Source organism: Schistocerca americana, chromosome 2 (genome assembly GCF_021461395.2).
Source record: "Schistocerca americana isolate TAMUIC-IGC-003095 chromosome 2, iqSchAmer2.1, whole genome shotgun sequence".
Lineage (NCBI taxonomy): Eukaryota > Metazoa > Arthropoda > Insecta > Orthoptera > Acrididae > Schistocerca > Schistocerca americana.
In genome coordinates, this window is record NC_060120.1 from 576,708,536 (window position 1) to 576,725,249 (window position 16,714).

General features: G+C 38.7%; 2 protein-coding genes across 2 annotated transcripts in view; one reads left to right on the forward strand and one right to left on the reverse strand.

Moving 5' to 3' along the window:
- LOC124591202 (TATA-binding protein-associated factor 172) overlaps window positions 1–12,278 on the reverse strand; it is a 294,467-nt gene extending 282,189 nt beyond the window's left edge. Inside the window, exons 1-5 of the mRNA XM_047131715.1 lie at window positions 12,151–12,278; window positions 11,753–11,804; window positions 11,125–11,366; window positions 8,548–8,688; window positions 985–1,151 (exon numbers count right to left, since the gene is read on the reverse strand). Coding sequence (XP_046987671.1) covers window positions 985–1,151; window positions 8,548–8,688; window positions 11,125–11,366; window positions 11,753–11,763 — 561 coding nt within the window. The 5' untranslated portion in view covers window positions 11,764–11,804; window positions 12,151–12,278. The remainder of the gene's footprint in view (window positions 1–984; window positions 1,152–8,547; window positions 8,689–11,124; window positions 11,367–11,752; window positions 11,805–12,150) is intronic.
- Window positions 12,279–12,532: 254 nt separating this feature from the next.
- Window positions 12,533–16,714, forward strand: part of LOC124596194 (ribosomal RNA-processing protein 17) — a 44,577-nt gene continuing 40,395 nt past the window's right edge. The window contains exon 1 of the mRNA XM_047135238.1: window positions 12,533–12,981. Coding sequence (XP_046991194.1) covers window positions 12,884–12,981 — 98 coding nt within the window. The 5' untranslated portion in view covers window positions 12,533–12,883. The remainder of the gene's footprint in view (window positions 12,982–16,714) is intronic.

A 16,714-nucleotide genomic window follows, 5' to 3' on the forward strand; every position in this document is an offset into this window, starting at 1 on the left:
ATTTGAAGGGAAGGTATATAAACAAATCTGCGGCACAGCCATGGGCACTCTCAGGGCATCCTCGTATGCCAACCTACCCATTCTCATCTCTCACCAGGTTTATTTGCCACCCTCTGCCAAAGCATCTGCCCATCTTTCCTCACTCCTCTCCTTTCCTTTCCTTTCTTCCCCACCTCCCTGCCCCACAACCACCTGATGCTGTGCCTGTTGGCAGTCTAGGCCCTGCACACTCCACCAGACAGCATTCGTCTCTCTCCCCACCCGCACACTGCTATCCCTTCCCCTTCCCCACCCCCTCCATACTGCTGCTTGCACCCCATGTGATAGTTGCACTCCAGCCCAAGATGTTGGAGCTGGCGGTCATGTGTGCATGAGGTGTGCTTGCTCGTGTGTGTGTGTGTGTGTGTGTGTGTGTGTGTGTTGTTTTTTTTTTTTTTTTTTTTTTTACTGATGAAGGCTGTGGCCGAAAACTTCATGTGTCTTAATTGTGCCTGTCTGCAACCTGACACGTCTTCTTTATGGTAAATAGCAATCTGTCTTTTTCCTATATTGTTGATATTCCTATAGTATATATTAGACATAACAAAAATAATTGTTCAAAAATATACTGCCACAGTATGAAATAAATCTATTGGCAGTGCTTAGTGTTTTTTACTCATATTTTGTGCAAAACTATGGTGTACAAAGATCATCTTAAATTTTCTGTTAGAGCCAAAATAATTATTAATAATGTCACTAGATACATCACTCTTTAAAGGTGTTCTAGTAGTTTAATTTCAAATATAAATCAACATTTGATTGCTTTAAGCATGCTTTACCAGAAAGAAAGTAAAATTTCCCATTAATATGAAAATGACAGCGTAAGGAACAGTTAGGTATTACTTAAGATTTAGTATAATTACTTCACTTGCACTAGACAGATATCACACACTGTCAACAATGTAAAGTAACAATCTATCTAGAGTTGCCCCTCATAATACTTACACCACATGAACCAAGAAAGGAAACAGATCCATCAGTAACTGAAGTGCTAAAATCTTCAGCAGATATTAGGTCTTCCATATCTATGCCAAGACGACTTGATACATCTAAACCAAGACGCGCATTAAGCAACTGTCGTTGCTTTGCCATTCTTTCCCGCATAGCTGATGCTAAGTAATGAAAAGAAATAAATAGAAATTAAAAAGTCAGTAACAGAATTACATCAAAATATATTACAAATCCTGGCAAACATGACAGTGCCAGTACACTGATATCGCAGAGCAAGTTTTCAGAATGCAATATCATTTTTGATAAATGCATGTAATGCCTGTTGGTCGGGCTTCATCCACAGTTAATTGAATACTATTCAACAAATCCACAGTTCATTGAATACTATTCAACGAACTATGGATGAAGCCCGACTAACAGGCATTACATGCGTTGATCAAAAATGATATTGCATTGAGAATGGCTAGTTTCTAGCAGAAATCGAGATCTGCCAATAAAATTTAACAAGGATGACTGATAGCTGAAATCTATTATTTACAATGCAAATTTATCTTGTTACGGACATACACAGTGTACACTGCATAACAACAATGTAGCTCATAGTAATTGTTCAAAGTGACAACCACCAGTCTCAATGAATGCATAACTAGGGTGCATGACTTCTGCTGCATTATCTCCAAGATCCCTTGTGTCTGTTGTACAGGGAGTCAGGCCGCTAGGAGCCTAGCAAGCCTGTCTTCGTTTGTTTCTATGGAGATTTCATACACCAACGTCTTGACCCAGTAGGAAAACTGTCCAGATCTGTGAGATCTGGCGATCACACAGGCCATGGGACAGGACCTCCCCTACCAATCCAATGATGATGGTACGTATTGTTCAGGAGCTCACGAACATTAACATCAAAGTGGGCTGGTGCACAGTTGTGTTGAAACCAGTTCACTGTGCAGACAACAAGGGACATAGTTTCCAAGTACTATGGCAGCACATTTCACAGGAACACCAGGTAACATGGACCAGTCAAACGAGGAGACAGCAGATAAGGTCCTATTAGTTGATCTTGGATGATGCCCACCCCTATGTTGGCAGAATCACTGCTTGTGGCCACTGATGTGTGAGTGTGGTAACTGTTGAAAACAGTCACAGGTGAATGAGGTCTCAGCCACGAACAACATAAACTGTACGAAGTTCAGCACTACTGTGGATAATCCTCTGACAGCAATGAAGGCAAGGCTCGAACTTCGTTGCTCCCACTGCTTACACACATTATTTACGACAGGGGTGTAATACCTACTCCAGCAGTACTCTCCATATTGTACCCTAAGAAGAGTGAATTTCAGAGGCAAGCTGACAGGAGATTATTGCTGGATGGTTGGCTACACAATCCAACACCTCTCCTCGAAATCTGTTGTTCCAACATGTCCTTGGTGGGAACCTTGGGCAGCTCTCTATAATGTGAATGGCTCCTTCTCTAGTAAGTTGGTATCCATGGCGATGAACTTCTTTCCATTAGGATGATGCCTACTGGGAAAGTGTTTTCTGTACATTTGTGTTGCTTTACGGGCTCTACATCCTGACACACCATACTTTAAATGCAAGTCTACCAACCCTCATCGTGAATAACATTCTATCTTTGATCAAGTGTCACGCACTGTACACAGGAACACATCTTGCAATGGACGCATCACAAGCTGCCTGATGCAATGGACAACTGCCACCAGGGGTAGTGGAGTGCACGAGATACAGGTTAATGCACCTGCTTGTCCATGTGACACATACTATGAGATAAGCTGTGTACAATGTGTGTGGTGGTCAGGGATGTACATTGTTCATCACCCACTGCTTGTTCCTGTCTACAACAGACACAGGGTATCTTTGCGCAAGTGTGGCACAACTGAATGTGCCATTGCAATACATGCACTGAAACTGATGGTCATCACTTTGAACACTTACTATGAGCTACCTTGTCTTTATGAAGTGTATGCTGAGTATGCCCATAACACAATAAATATGGATTTCCAACCACTGGTTTCCTGTCTCAATACAACTGATGGTGGACCCATTATCACCTGTTGCAATGTTTGAGACACTTCATATATTACAAAAATCTTATGTATAACTGCAATTTGAAAGACATGAAGGATTTAACCAAAATATTCACTTTAAAGCAATTACCCTGAAAAAAGAAATGAGTGGACTGGACCATCTACAATAGTTAGGTGTAAGTTCAAAGAGGCAAGTGAAGGGCATTCCAAAATAGCTGTTAACTTGCATGTGGCATCATCTGTGTATTCACAGTTTCAAAATACGGTCTATGTCACATTATTAACTGATTTCTCATCAATGAAGGGGTCAAAGAAACAGATTTTTACATGACTCAATGCACAGTTTAGGCGTATTACTGGATTAAGAATGCATGTGCCTGATTGAGCCAAAAATATATGCAAGAACTGTTATATTGCTGGAAACTGAAAATGTCATTTCTGTTTGAGTACCTCTGATAAAATATGCTATACATGAACTTATTCTTGTTGAAAACTCACCTAACATTGTTCTAAGTTCTGGGAACACCTATATAAATATCTCAGAATAACTTGGATGCCATAAAGTGTTTGTGAATGTAGTTCTTTGTTTCTTCCATAAAATGCAGGAACATGCCCACTATAAATTTAGTGAAATCAATTCAACTCTTCTTAAAGGCTGCATGGAGAGTATGAATTCTTTCATATAACTTGAAGGCAGTGTTTGGAACAATGCATATGAAATTGGCTGTTGAAGGTCCTATTATCCTTATTTGGGAAGGTAAATTGGGTAATCTTATATATTACTAGCAAGTTTATGATTTCTTTATTTATATATATATTTATTTGATTGGGGGGGGGGGGGGGGGGGGTTGAATTGTGAACTAGAGTTGAACATCCTTCCAGATATGCTTGATACTACAATAAAAAACAAAGAACTAATGATTATCAATATGGCAATGTGAAAAATAAGCATGTGAAAGTACAAATTTCTAACAATACAGGGTGTTTATAAATTAGTTATACAAAAATAACCTTTAACTGTGAAAAAGGTAAATAAATTACAGAAATATTTGATACTGCAGTGAATGCAGTATATCTTCAACTTTTATTTAAAAATGTTCAATGTGGCTAACTTTTATAACACAACAAACGTCCCATCTGTAATCAGTTTCCTGTCAAATTCTATAAAGGATGTATTAATGTACGGTTGCAACTGTGTGCAATATTCGTTGTTGCAGCTCAACAAGGTTTCCCAGAAGTATAGGAACAACACTCTATGTTTAATGTAACAGAAGTCAACTGGAGTTAAATCAGGTGATCATAGTGATCTGAATATTGTTCCACCATGTCCAATCCAAGTCATCAGCACATTCCTACAGAGATAAGTGAAAACTTCATGATGATAACGTGGTGGCGCGCCATCTTACTGGAAAGTAAATTGTGCGTCCATATCAAGTTGTGATTGAGGTATTAGATAACATTCAAACATATACAGGTATGATTTTACCACAGGTATGGATTCATGAAACCATAAATAACACTGTGCATGGTCTGCACCATTATACAACTCCATGATGACTGTTGGAATAACTATTTGGTACATGCCACCTAGTGGGAATGCCATAAACTAAACGTGTTAGGTGGGAATAAAACTTGAAGACATTGCATTCAATGCTGTTTCAAAGACTTCTGCAATTTATTTATCCTTTTCACAATTAGAGGTAACTTTTGTATAAATAATTTATAAACACTCTGTATATCAGAAGAGTATATTCCTTAGGATATTAATTGACTGCATGCCAATGATTATCAAATGTGTAAACACAACTTTCCCCACTTAGTGAATTATATTCCATTTTCACATCTCTTAACTGACAAAGATGCGACCTAGTCTGTGTAGGAAGTAACCATACCATGCATTTTGTGATCATTTCTTCTTTATTTTATTTTCATATTCAGTAACTGAAATTTAATGGAAGCTCACTAATGATCAAATACCATGAAATTGGCAAACAAGGCATAATACAATAACATACCAGGGATAAGATTCTTGGAACGTTTTTTTCCTATTGTTTTACCAATATTGTAAATTTTAAGACTTATCACATCTCTTTACTAAAGAGACTACCTATACAAGGTTATCAATGCATCGAGCCTCTCCTATGCAAAGCATATCCAGTACTACCCACATTAAGAGAGAATAACTAAGTTCTTTTGTCTCCTGAACCTACATCAAGACTGTTGATAACCTTTTATTACCGAGGTGTTTCTACATTATGAACACAAACTCCATTAATTAACCAGATACACTACAGTTCTCTGGATTATTCCAAATTTCCACAATTCAAAAATTGAATACTCCTTTCCTGGTCAAACTGTTGCTACCCTGAAACATCTGAAGCTTGGAAGTCAAACTAGTAGAGAGATCTGCAGATCCCATGGTTACTCTGGGAGTAAGCATGGGATTGTTCTTACAACAGGAGCTTACATGCATAAAGCATTGAGCAGTCTGGTGACATATGTAGTCAAGTTTCTTACAACAAAACTATCACTTGAAGCCAGGTAGGAGTTGCTACTTTCATTAAGACAGAACCTCTTCATAGTTTACTTAGGAAAGAGATTTCTGCACATGCATTTTTGATATTACCTACAAAGAACATAGGCTTAACGATTAGAAAGAACAATCCACCAGTCCCTGGGCAATTACGGAGCTGAGGAGAATAAGTTTCTGCAGCCCACTTGATTCTACTGTCCTCACATGACATAGGAAAGGGGGGCAGTTCTTGAGGTCATAACAACTAATCAATCACAGCTGTCTGAAGGGACTGCTGGGCCTCATTGCAACCAGCTGGTAACTCGAGTCTTCTTACTATGCAAGACCTCTGCCAGGAAGCCGTCTGCTCCATGCAAGGGTTATCTGGCTTGATGGCCACTGCCCAGAGTCCCAGTGCTCCCAAAGGACAGGCACCTATTCCTCAGCATGCACAGGGAGGTAACAGTTGGGGCATCTACAATGTGATCCCTGTGTAGTCAGGGTGTTACTACTGTGCGGATACCCGACAAACCCCATATGGGCTGGGTACTATGACACATGACCTGCACTCCTGTAAAAAATTTAGAAAAGTGGAAATCAAACAAGATGTCAGGACCAGGCATGAGTAAACCAAAATGACTAAAGTAAAATAATATTTTGAAAATAAGAAATAAATGAAGTGAGGAAAAATGATAACTGATGTCCTACAAGCAAGCCAGGTTGTCAACTAGGAATCTGTTTTACAGACCAAATCTGAGAAACAATATAATCAGATAGTAAGACTGTAGCGCAGTAGTACTGCAACAGCTCAACACCCCGTGCTTGTCATTGCTTGTTATGTAATCACAAGTGAGAGAGAGAGAGAGAGAAAAAGAGAGAGAGATAATGCGCACGCGCAAGGGGGAGGAGAGGGGGGGTGGCACGTGCATGCATGCATGCCTGTGTGCGCATGGAGAAGGGAGGTGGGAGTGCTTTTGAGATTCTGAATGCCACTGAATATGGCTCTCATGAACCCATCAATTCCACATCTGCACGACAGTCCTGAGATTCAGACCAACAGAACAATCCACCAGTCCCTGGGAAATTACGGAGCTGAGGAGAATAAGTTTCTGCAGCCCACTTGATTTTACTGTCCTCACGTGACATGGGAAAGGGGGGCAGTTCTTGAGGTCATAATAACTAATCAGTCACAGCTGTCTGAAGGGACTGCTGGGCCTCATTGCAACCGGCTGGTAACTCGAGTCTTCTTACTACGCAAGACCTCTGCCAGGAAGCCGTATCGTATGTCACGATCCTGCAGAAGTTAAATTACAAAAGCTACTAGTAGATGTTCCTCCTCCTTCAACAAGGCTCACCACAATATGTTCATTAAAAAAATTCAAATTTGATTTCTGAATAAGAAACCTCCTGGATATTTCCATATAATTTGAAAGCTGTTATTCTGTTGGCTAGCTCAGTTGTATTGATATTTGTGCTACATTAGGCACCAAAAGCTGCTGCATGTATGTCAGAGCACATACACAGCTCTCATTTAATGCAGTCCTGACGAGAAATTAAAGTGAGATGATATGGTGTGTTATATGTGAGACCTGTTTATCATTTTACCTATTATCTCATCTAGCTTAAACATTTTCACTCCAGTCCTTGGTTGGCAGAGAGGGCCAAAAGTCATAAGCCTTCAGTTAAACAGCACATTTGCTTCAGTACTTGCTGGCCAACCTTTAAAACCCTACCATACCATAGCGAAGCAGCAGCAAAAACTCCACTGACGGACATGAGCTAGCTGTGTAGGTGGCAGCTGAATAAACAAAGCACGAAGTTGACACACAATCCATGTGACATCTCTTTGGTAATAGTGATTTCTTTACGATGCTACTGGGCTGAAATGACATTGACTACAGTGCATGTTTACAGTTTCATTCCCCTCATTTTCTCTTTGCATGGAGTTGGGTCAGTTTTTGCAACTTACCTGTGCCTGCATCCTTGCCAGTGGCCCTTCTTGCCACAACCTCAATATGGCCCTGGTTATATAAATACTTGGCTTGATCCAAACTGTCATCCCCTACAGTTTCTATTTGCTTGTCCCAACAAGACGATAGTGACTGCCACTTACTTAACTGTATTTAACATCATATCGCCAAACCTAGTCAAGTGTACACACTGACTGCAGCCTCTCTGACATTTGCACCAGCAACAGTCATGTCATATTACAAATCACAGTACCTGCCTTGCATTAGTAGAGTTTCCTCCCACCACTCCTTAGGATATACGCCTGATGGTCGGTTGGGTTTGCCTGTCCTACAATACTATAATTCACATATCCTAATGTCAGAAGACAACAGAGACGTGCAGAGCAAGAGAGAGAGAGAGAGAGAGAGAGAGAGAGAGAGAGAGAGAGAGAGAGAGAGAGAGCGAACAATAGGAACAAATTCAGGAAGCCTGGAGGGGATGAGGTTTGCAAATGTATGGTGGCAGAGAAGGAGCATAAACCTTCCATATTGTGAAGTGTAGATGAAACACAATGAATGAAAAAGCGTCACCACAGCAGTAAGGCCACATCTTAGTCCGGAGGACAGCAGTCATCAACATCCAGTGCTTCAGCAAGGCAATCATACAGAGTCTAAATTTCATTGGCTGCCGGTGATAAGTAGAGTTGGATGCAAAGAACACTGACATGGGGATGCCTTCCGAAGGATCACACAATATAGCAAATGCGTGCAAAATAAAGAAATTTATTATATCAAACAAAAAATGACTGACAGGTTCTTATCTTCCATTGGCAGCTAACCCACAACACATTTCATAAACTTAGTTTTTGTTTACAAATAGGTTTATTTATCTTTTGCCCCCCCCCCCATCATCCCTCAAAGCTTGAATGACAACCACCCTGATGAAATAAGGACATCCGTTACTTCAGTTTTTCATACATGATAAAATGTTTTGGAGCACAAGTCATACAACTACAAATTACAAAAAGGATTTCCGTACAAAATCAACACTTACCTGATAAATCCTCATCTTGATCAAATTCCTTTCCTTCTGAAGCCATTAAATGACCTCCATTTGTCAAAACTTTGCACATATCAAATTTTTCAAAAGTCATTCGACCAGTCCTTGCCAGCACAGCAGCACCATCTCTGTCAACTGAATAACAAAAAAATTACCTTAAAGAGCTATATCTACAGTTTTGCATGTTAATACCACCAAACAAACTGCTGGGGACCACAAATGTTAGTCACTTATTGTAGACTTTTTGAAAAAGTTTCAAAACTACAAACAAAATTGTAGAGTATGAAAACCAAAACAATCGAAAACTGCTGTTGTTATTCTTGTATTTATCAGCCCTAAGATTGTGTTATTGCAGCTCTCCACAATAGTCTATCCAATCCAAATGCTCTCATATCTACTTCAACATACATCCATTGGAACCAGTTAACTGTATTCTTGAGTTTGTCTCCTCTACAATTTTATTACTCCTGATTTTCCTCCATTATGAAATGAACTATTCCTTCATACTTCAAGATGCATCCTGTTAACTTATTACTTATCTTAGTCACATTGTGCCACAAAACTTTTCTCCCCTCTTCGATTCAGTACCTTTTCATTAGTTACTCAATCTACGCTCTCATCATTCAGCTTTCTTCTAAATGGCTCTGAGCACTATGGGACTTAACATCTGTGGTCATCGGTCCCCTAGAACTAAGAACTACTTAAACCTAACTAACCTACGGACATCACACACATCCATGCCCGAGGCAGGATTCAAACCTGCGACCGTAGCGGTCACGCGGTTCCAGAAGTTGTGCCGACATATGTCAATTAACCATTAATGACTGTCATCCAACATACACGCAAAAGACAAACTTAAAGTTTTGAATAAGAAGCTCTGAGCACCCTAAGCACTGAAATGTGAAAACACACACACTGCATTTGTAAATCATTTCACGTAACAGAATCACCATCCTACTGGCATGAAAATGCCAGTAAGCAGTAATAGCAATTTGTAAGACAACTAATGTCCACCAAGCACAACCCAAAAAACATCCACTAGAGACTCTCTCTAATCATAAGATATGCCATCCTCCCCCCTCGAACAAACTATTTTTTGAATTCATAAATTACAACTAAAATTTCCGATAAAGATTTTGCCTGCTTGTGGTTTCCAACAAACCTGAGATTTTGGTCTACAGACTCTGAACTATATCCTGATGATATTTTTCATCCTTATAACACCATAAACTACTCCTTTGAGTGAACTTACCAGTTTCTCACAATTCACGTTTTGTTTTGTGTCGGCCAGTATGACCAAACAATTGAATTTGAATTGAATTTCACCGACTGTCATCTCAATATGTATGTTGGGGTGATGAGATCGGCTACATTGTGATTGCGGATGTAGAAGCAAACTGATTTGGAAAGATAAGCTGTCATTGGAATCCACTAATACTGGTACTACTGTGACAGCAGCCTAAGTCCTAGTCTGGGACACTGTTTCAATTAATGTACAACCAATACAATGTTTACTTCTCAGAGTAATAGAATTCAAATCTCAGCGAAACCCTTGAGGTTGTGGATAAGACAAACTCACATAGCCTTTGCCTCCTGACACAGCTTTGCTTACAGCTTGTGCACTTCCTGGCTGTTTCCAGCCACTGTATTTAAATGAAACTATTTTGTGCATAATGAAATGTAAATAACACAGCTTCCCATTACAATTATGTTCTCCAAAAAAGACTTGCTACCAAGTTCAAACATTTAATAAAATGCTGTATGTCTTTAGTACTTCAATGGGCACATGAAATTTTCCCTTCTTTACTGAAAAAATACAAGATTTAAATTCTTTAGAAAACATGAGAAATAAATCTAACACATCATGCTGACATTACAAGTCGTATCCCTTACAGAGGCCAGGAGAAGATTACAACGCAAACATTTCAATATATGATGATATGCTAACGTAAAAAAGCAAGCAATAGAGAAAATGTTTTGTATCACCTCACACATAAAGAAACAACGCAAGTCCACAGTGTGAAAATTCTATCCAAAGCCTCTAACAATACTGAACAACTAATTACATTTCTTCTGCCTCTATTTCTTATACAACCACGCTTTGTGAAAATCATAATTGTTATTTTTGTTAACATAGAAAACACTGAAGCCTCTCTCTGATATTTAAAATACTGTATGACCACTCACACTTCACATTCAGAAGGCCAGTTTCCTTTTCCCCCAAATCCAGTCTCCTCAGAATAACTACTGACACTATTTGTTGTCATTTCCATCCTTCATGGCATTCTACGATTAATAAAAAGGATTCATTCCTATATAACAAATACTACAACTCATCCCTTAAGCAACTAAAACTATGAAGTGAGGCAACAATAGTATGACTGTAACAGACTTCGACAACAACCTAACCGGCCACATGTGGATTTTAAGCAACAGTCTCGCAAATGAGAAGATATAGGAAAATGTCATTGGTTTCTAAAGTACAACAATAACATGTACACAGGACGATATGGCACTTATAAATTATAACGACAAAAACAGTTCATTAATGATATCTCAAATATGAATCACCTGTTCTTTTAGAGAGAGCTGGTGGATCCCACTGAGGGACATTTGATATAACAGCCTCCACAGCCTGAGCAGCTGCAATTCTTGTTTCCCATGCAGAACTATGCAAGTAACTGGCAATACGTGCTAACAAATGATGCAGCTCATGGGGGTGAAGCCGCTGGACTTCACCCAGCTGCCGAGCTGCAGCACGGCGTGTCACCGGAGATGATCCAGTCTCCAACAGCACAAACAGCCGATCCAGCCTAAAAATTGCGAGAAAAGTCTTACGAATACAGCTATAATTAAAATACAATAAAAACCACAATATATTATAAATGGAACAATATGAGGCACCTACACTTAATTATATATTAAGACTGCAGACAGAAAACAACTTTTATTCTTTTCTTTAGAAAAAAATTAGGATTATTGGTTGGACATGAAGGCAACAAAGCTCTTGTATCCACAATAGGCATTGCTACTGTTACATTTCTTTAAGCGCCATTAATTTTAAAAAATAGCAAACGCAGGCTCCGTCCATCGGCGTATGTTAGGCACTTTTAACTTTACCATCGAGTACTTTCCACATCGTAATCGTACACGTTTCTTTATATATAACTCAGAAGGCGGCTTGGCCACTAACACGTACCTCGAAGTCATCTTTCAGGAATTTGTTTTGATACAGCAGGTACAGTATTCACCTACAAATTAAAAGACGTCATTAATCAAATTAGATTAACAAAACACACAGGACAATTTCTCTTGCAAAGCTGAAGATTTTAGGCCAGGCGACATCAATGTGTTAGAAACTAATGTGCACTCCCATATGGAGGGGTTAAGATCGTAAATAGGTTAATTTGACATTTATTACGATATTCCATTTCTACTGAAATGTTGTCGTTGCTTTTATTTATAGCGAGCTCTACATATCATTTTATTTATACTGAATGGTTCACATCATCTGTCAATAAAGACATAACAAAATCCATACCAAGTACCTTAATGCAGAACACTACTGCTGCACCACAATTCATCTAAAATACTTACGTTGTCGTTATTAACACTCAAATCGTATGTGACACACTCATCCTGGCATTTCACTTGAATCTTGAATGTTTTTTATAAAAATAAACAAACAAACAGACAATAACAAATATTTTACTCGGAGAGAAAGGCATCCTACAACACTCAAATTTATACTGACAGCCATATTGCTGATGAGTCCGAATTTATGCCAGTCTTGCTCTCTGATTGGCCGAAAACTAACCAGGCATTTAAAAAATTTTGGTGGTTGTAACCAATCAAAATTGAAACAGCTTCACCACACCCCCGCCTGTTTCGTAAACAACTCATGTTAGAAATGAAAACATCGTGTGGTATTTATCTTAAGGGTTGGTATTCCGCACAGCAGAACACATCGATGGTATGTTTAGTATCATTAGTAATTTAGGTGCTTGCAGTTTCTGATTATGTGTGCGAGTAATAAAAGTGAATAAAGATAACTTGTATACAAAATTAATTTGTTGTGACATCCACGTTACATTGCATTGCACGCATGTTTAAATGGTATGGGAAGTGCCTGTCGAACGAAATTGCACTATTGTGGACAAGTGTTAGATGTGACGAAAATTAGTTGGTCAGGAAAGATCGGGAGGAGCACGTAATATTAGGTGATACGTATTAAAAAACAGTGCAAAGCGTTCGTGTTGAATTTGTGATAGCAGGCGTTTCAAGGAACAGTGTATATTCCGATTAAATCTTGTAAGCTCGAGCTGAAAGGATGGATGATTACGATTTGGTACCCACTGTATTTCATCCGAGAAAACCAATCAACAGAAAAACAAAAGTGAACATAGTTTTCGATCCTAAGGCAAGAAGGTGAGTAAATTAAATCTGAAGAAACTCGTTGTGTTATTTTTTCAAATATGTAATTTCAAGGTTTTTATATCTTAACTATAAATCGTTACTATATTAAATTGTTGTCCTTTGTTGTTGTATAGTTATGAAAGTTTCTGCTCTTTGTTGTTGTATAGTTATGAAAGTTTCCGTACACTGCAGAAAATGTCATACAATTTTAGAACATATGCACATAATACTTGAATAGTCGTAGTGTTATCTTTTTTTAAAATGTCCGTACGTGATTCACAGTTCGTAACTTCTTTTCTTATTCTTATTCTCTAGTTATTAAGTACGATTAATTTAATACAAACCACGATTTCTCCAAAATAGCCCAACTTTCTTAAAAAAATCTAACCACATCAGTCAGTCGTTAATTTTATCATTTCACGAGTGTTCCCCAGCTTACTTCTTATAATTACCATATTTTTTTGTGTACTATGTGTGCTCAGCGCTGCATCTTTTTAATTCTAGTATTCTGTTATCTCTAGCTTTTGTTTGTATGTTTCTGCAAATCATTCACACTTTTTATTTTCATTTACAACCTCTTAACACTCTCTAAACTGCCTCCTTGCTACTTCCGTTACACAGGGGTATGCAACGTTTTTCTGCTTACCACCCACTTTTGTGTGTCTGATAGTATTAAAATTTTTGGACCAACAAACTTTTCCATAGCATTTATAAAGTAGGTACCAGTAAGTACTTCACTTTAAGAAATCTATGAAGCAGAATTATAGCAACTTAAAGTGTATATAAATAATTAATTACCTACCAAATAATTTGTCAAAATTTTATGAAAACGTATTGAAAGTATTTTTAGAACACCTGCCTCATATCATGCCCACAAAGAAAGCTGGAATGCCCACTGATGGGCAGTAGGGTCCAGGTTGACTACCATAGCCACAGACCCTTTTTTTTAAAAAAAAAAAAAAAAAAAAAAAGGGGGGGGGGGAGGTGGGTGGGGGAGGAAAACAGCTTTTGCATCTTTTCAATGAAGACAGTTAAGTGAGAGTTACATTTCTAATGTGATTGATTTTTTATATCGCTGCAAATGATGAGCTTTATATGAAAAATCAAGAATAATGAGAATAATGGGGGCTAATACCAGTAACTTTGATGGACAGCACACGCAAGTGGAATCAAATAGAATGACTTGCACTAGGTGGCTCAACTGCCCCAGATGGGGTTTCCTGGCCGATTATGCCTCATGATCTCTCTCTCTCTCTCTCTCTCTCTCTCTCTCTCTCTCTCTCTTCAATTAGCTTTTTATATATTGAAAAGTATTTATATCTTTGTGAAATGCTTTTAACTTCTCCTTTCTGCCAAAGAGATAGGACTTAAACCAATTGTAGGTAACTCTAGATCCACTATAACAGTGAAATTTTGCAACCTTGTCTGCAGCTCTTGATTCTCATTGACAACAAAGGAATAGGTCCCCCTAGTGCTTTTTTTATGTACCTAGTACTGATCCTTCTTGAATACCCTAACCAACTGCCTCAGCATGGCTATGATTCTGAATTTGCGTGGTGTAATATTCCTCCCACATGACATGGAATTGATTGTCATTTGCCCCGAGCCTTGGCGTATGGGTCCTATCCCTGTGACAACTTCTGCAGTGAGACTTGTCATATGCATTATCCTACCATTAGTTACACCTACTCTATACTGGGCAAGATATATTCCATCAAAGGAGAAGCCATCTGCAAAACAACTTTTGTCCCCCACAATTCTTTTGTGAGTATGTGACAAGCATAAAGCCTTGAGCCATTTCTGTAGCCCTTCCTTTCCTATACAGCAGCACATTTTCTGTGCCTTGGTCTCAGGAATACCCCCCCCCCCCCCCCCCCCCCCCCCCCCAAGGAAATATGGAAGTGTCTGATTCTACCCATCTGCTTTGACCCATGACATCTCCAATATGGCGGAAATGGCTATTCTAAGCGTCTCGAATATGGCTCCTATTATATCACTACATACAAAACATGAAAATATGTAGAAATAAGACAATAACATCTCCCTCCAAAAATTCTAACAAGACAACCACAGGAAATTGGGGGTTTTAGGGAGGGGATAAGCTAAATATAACAGTAAAAAAAACACCACAGCCCCAAAACACAGAAGATGATGAACAAAAAAAATAATTAGGCTAGAAAAATCTACAGATATTGGACACATCTCTTGACCTGTATAGGTCAATGGCAGCTGACGATACCAAAACACCAACATCTACATTTCCCTTGACCACAGCTGATGGTACCAAAACACCTATACCTACATATAAAAATACAAAAATAGGAATTGGTCAATTCCCTTGGCCTATATAGGTCAACAGTAACTACTGATATGACTGATATGAAAAAACCAACACCTACATAAAAAAAAAAAAAAAAAAAAAACCAAAACCACAACACCTCAAAAATTAAAAACTCAAACATCCCTACATAAATTACAACACATTCAATACACAACAAATACACAAAACATTACTACTAGAGAAAAATAGACCCAAAAAAACAATTACTTACCATCAACAAATTTTGGCCGGCCAACACGCATACAAACAAACAACTCAAACTCTGTGCTGTAATGACGTCACACGCCACAACACCCTTACGTCATCTGTCAAAGCAGACGGGTGGAATTGGACGCTTTATGTTGACCCCTGCCCCCAGTACCTGTGGATCTGGAAAGGAGGATGAACGAAGCATTCTGTGGCCCACAGTCCAGGTCTCCACCAGTGACTGATTTACATCGAACTGCAAGACAGAGTAACATCAACTAGCAAAGTGTGCAGTGATTCTCTCTCGATTAAAACAGACACCCTGGTGAAAGTGCACTTACAGTGTATGTCGCTATTGCCTTGTGTGCCTATGTTGGTAACCACTCGTGAATGAACTATGGGAACTGAATACGAAGAAACATGTCGGTTGTCAGTAATCAGTCAGAACTCTTGTTTGTAATTTCCTATGGTTTGTGATTAAAATTAGGTTGTATTTTGTTGTGTTAGGTTACAATTTACCCGCATGAATAGAATTGTCAGTAAATTCAGAAATAAGATTATTGCAATGACACACATATAAATTGGGCTACGCTACACATCAATCTATTACAGCAACCACATTTTCATGTTGAGATTTGTCAACCAAATTGTAACATTCCTACCAAACCTAGGCTTAGAGTTTGATACAGGTCCATCTGTCATCACATCTAGTTTTTTTCCATTCACATTCCAATGAAGTCTGTTAGCACATCTAGTTTTCTTCCCACTATCCTATCAAAAACAAATGTTCTGCCAAAAGAAATTAGATTCGCCAATTCTCATCAGGATGTGGTGCCACAAACACCATAAGTGCACTGTAGCTGGGTTTTATATTCAGTCAAAGTCATAGCTCTTCTGTGAGAATCTTAGTGACATTTCTGTCACCATCACTGTTCACAAGATTCTTAACAAGGGTCAGGCTGTGATTTTCCATCATGACATTACACTGCAGACAGACTGAGAATTGTGTGCAAACCTGGAATAACACGGTGTCCATAATGTCTGCTATATCCAACTGGAACCAAAAGATAAGAGTGACTACTGGTGCTGTTATTGTGTCTTTCATAGACAAAATATTACCTGAAGAGGAAAAGGAGTGATACATGTCTGCAATGTAAAGTTGTGCACTCCGCTTCCCATACAGTGCTCTAAATGTTTGCATTTTTGGGCTGACATTTT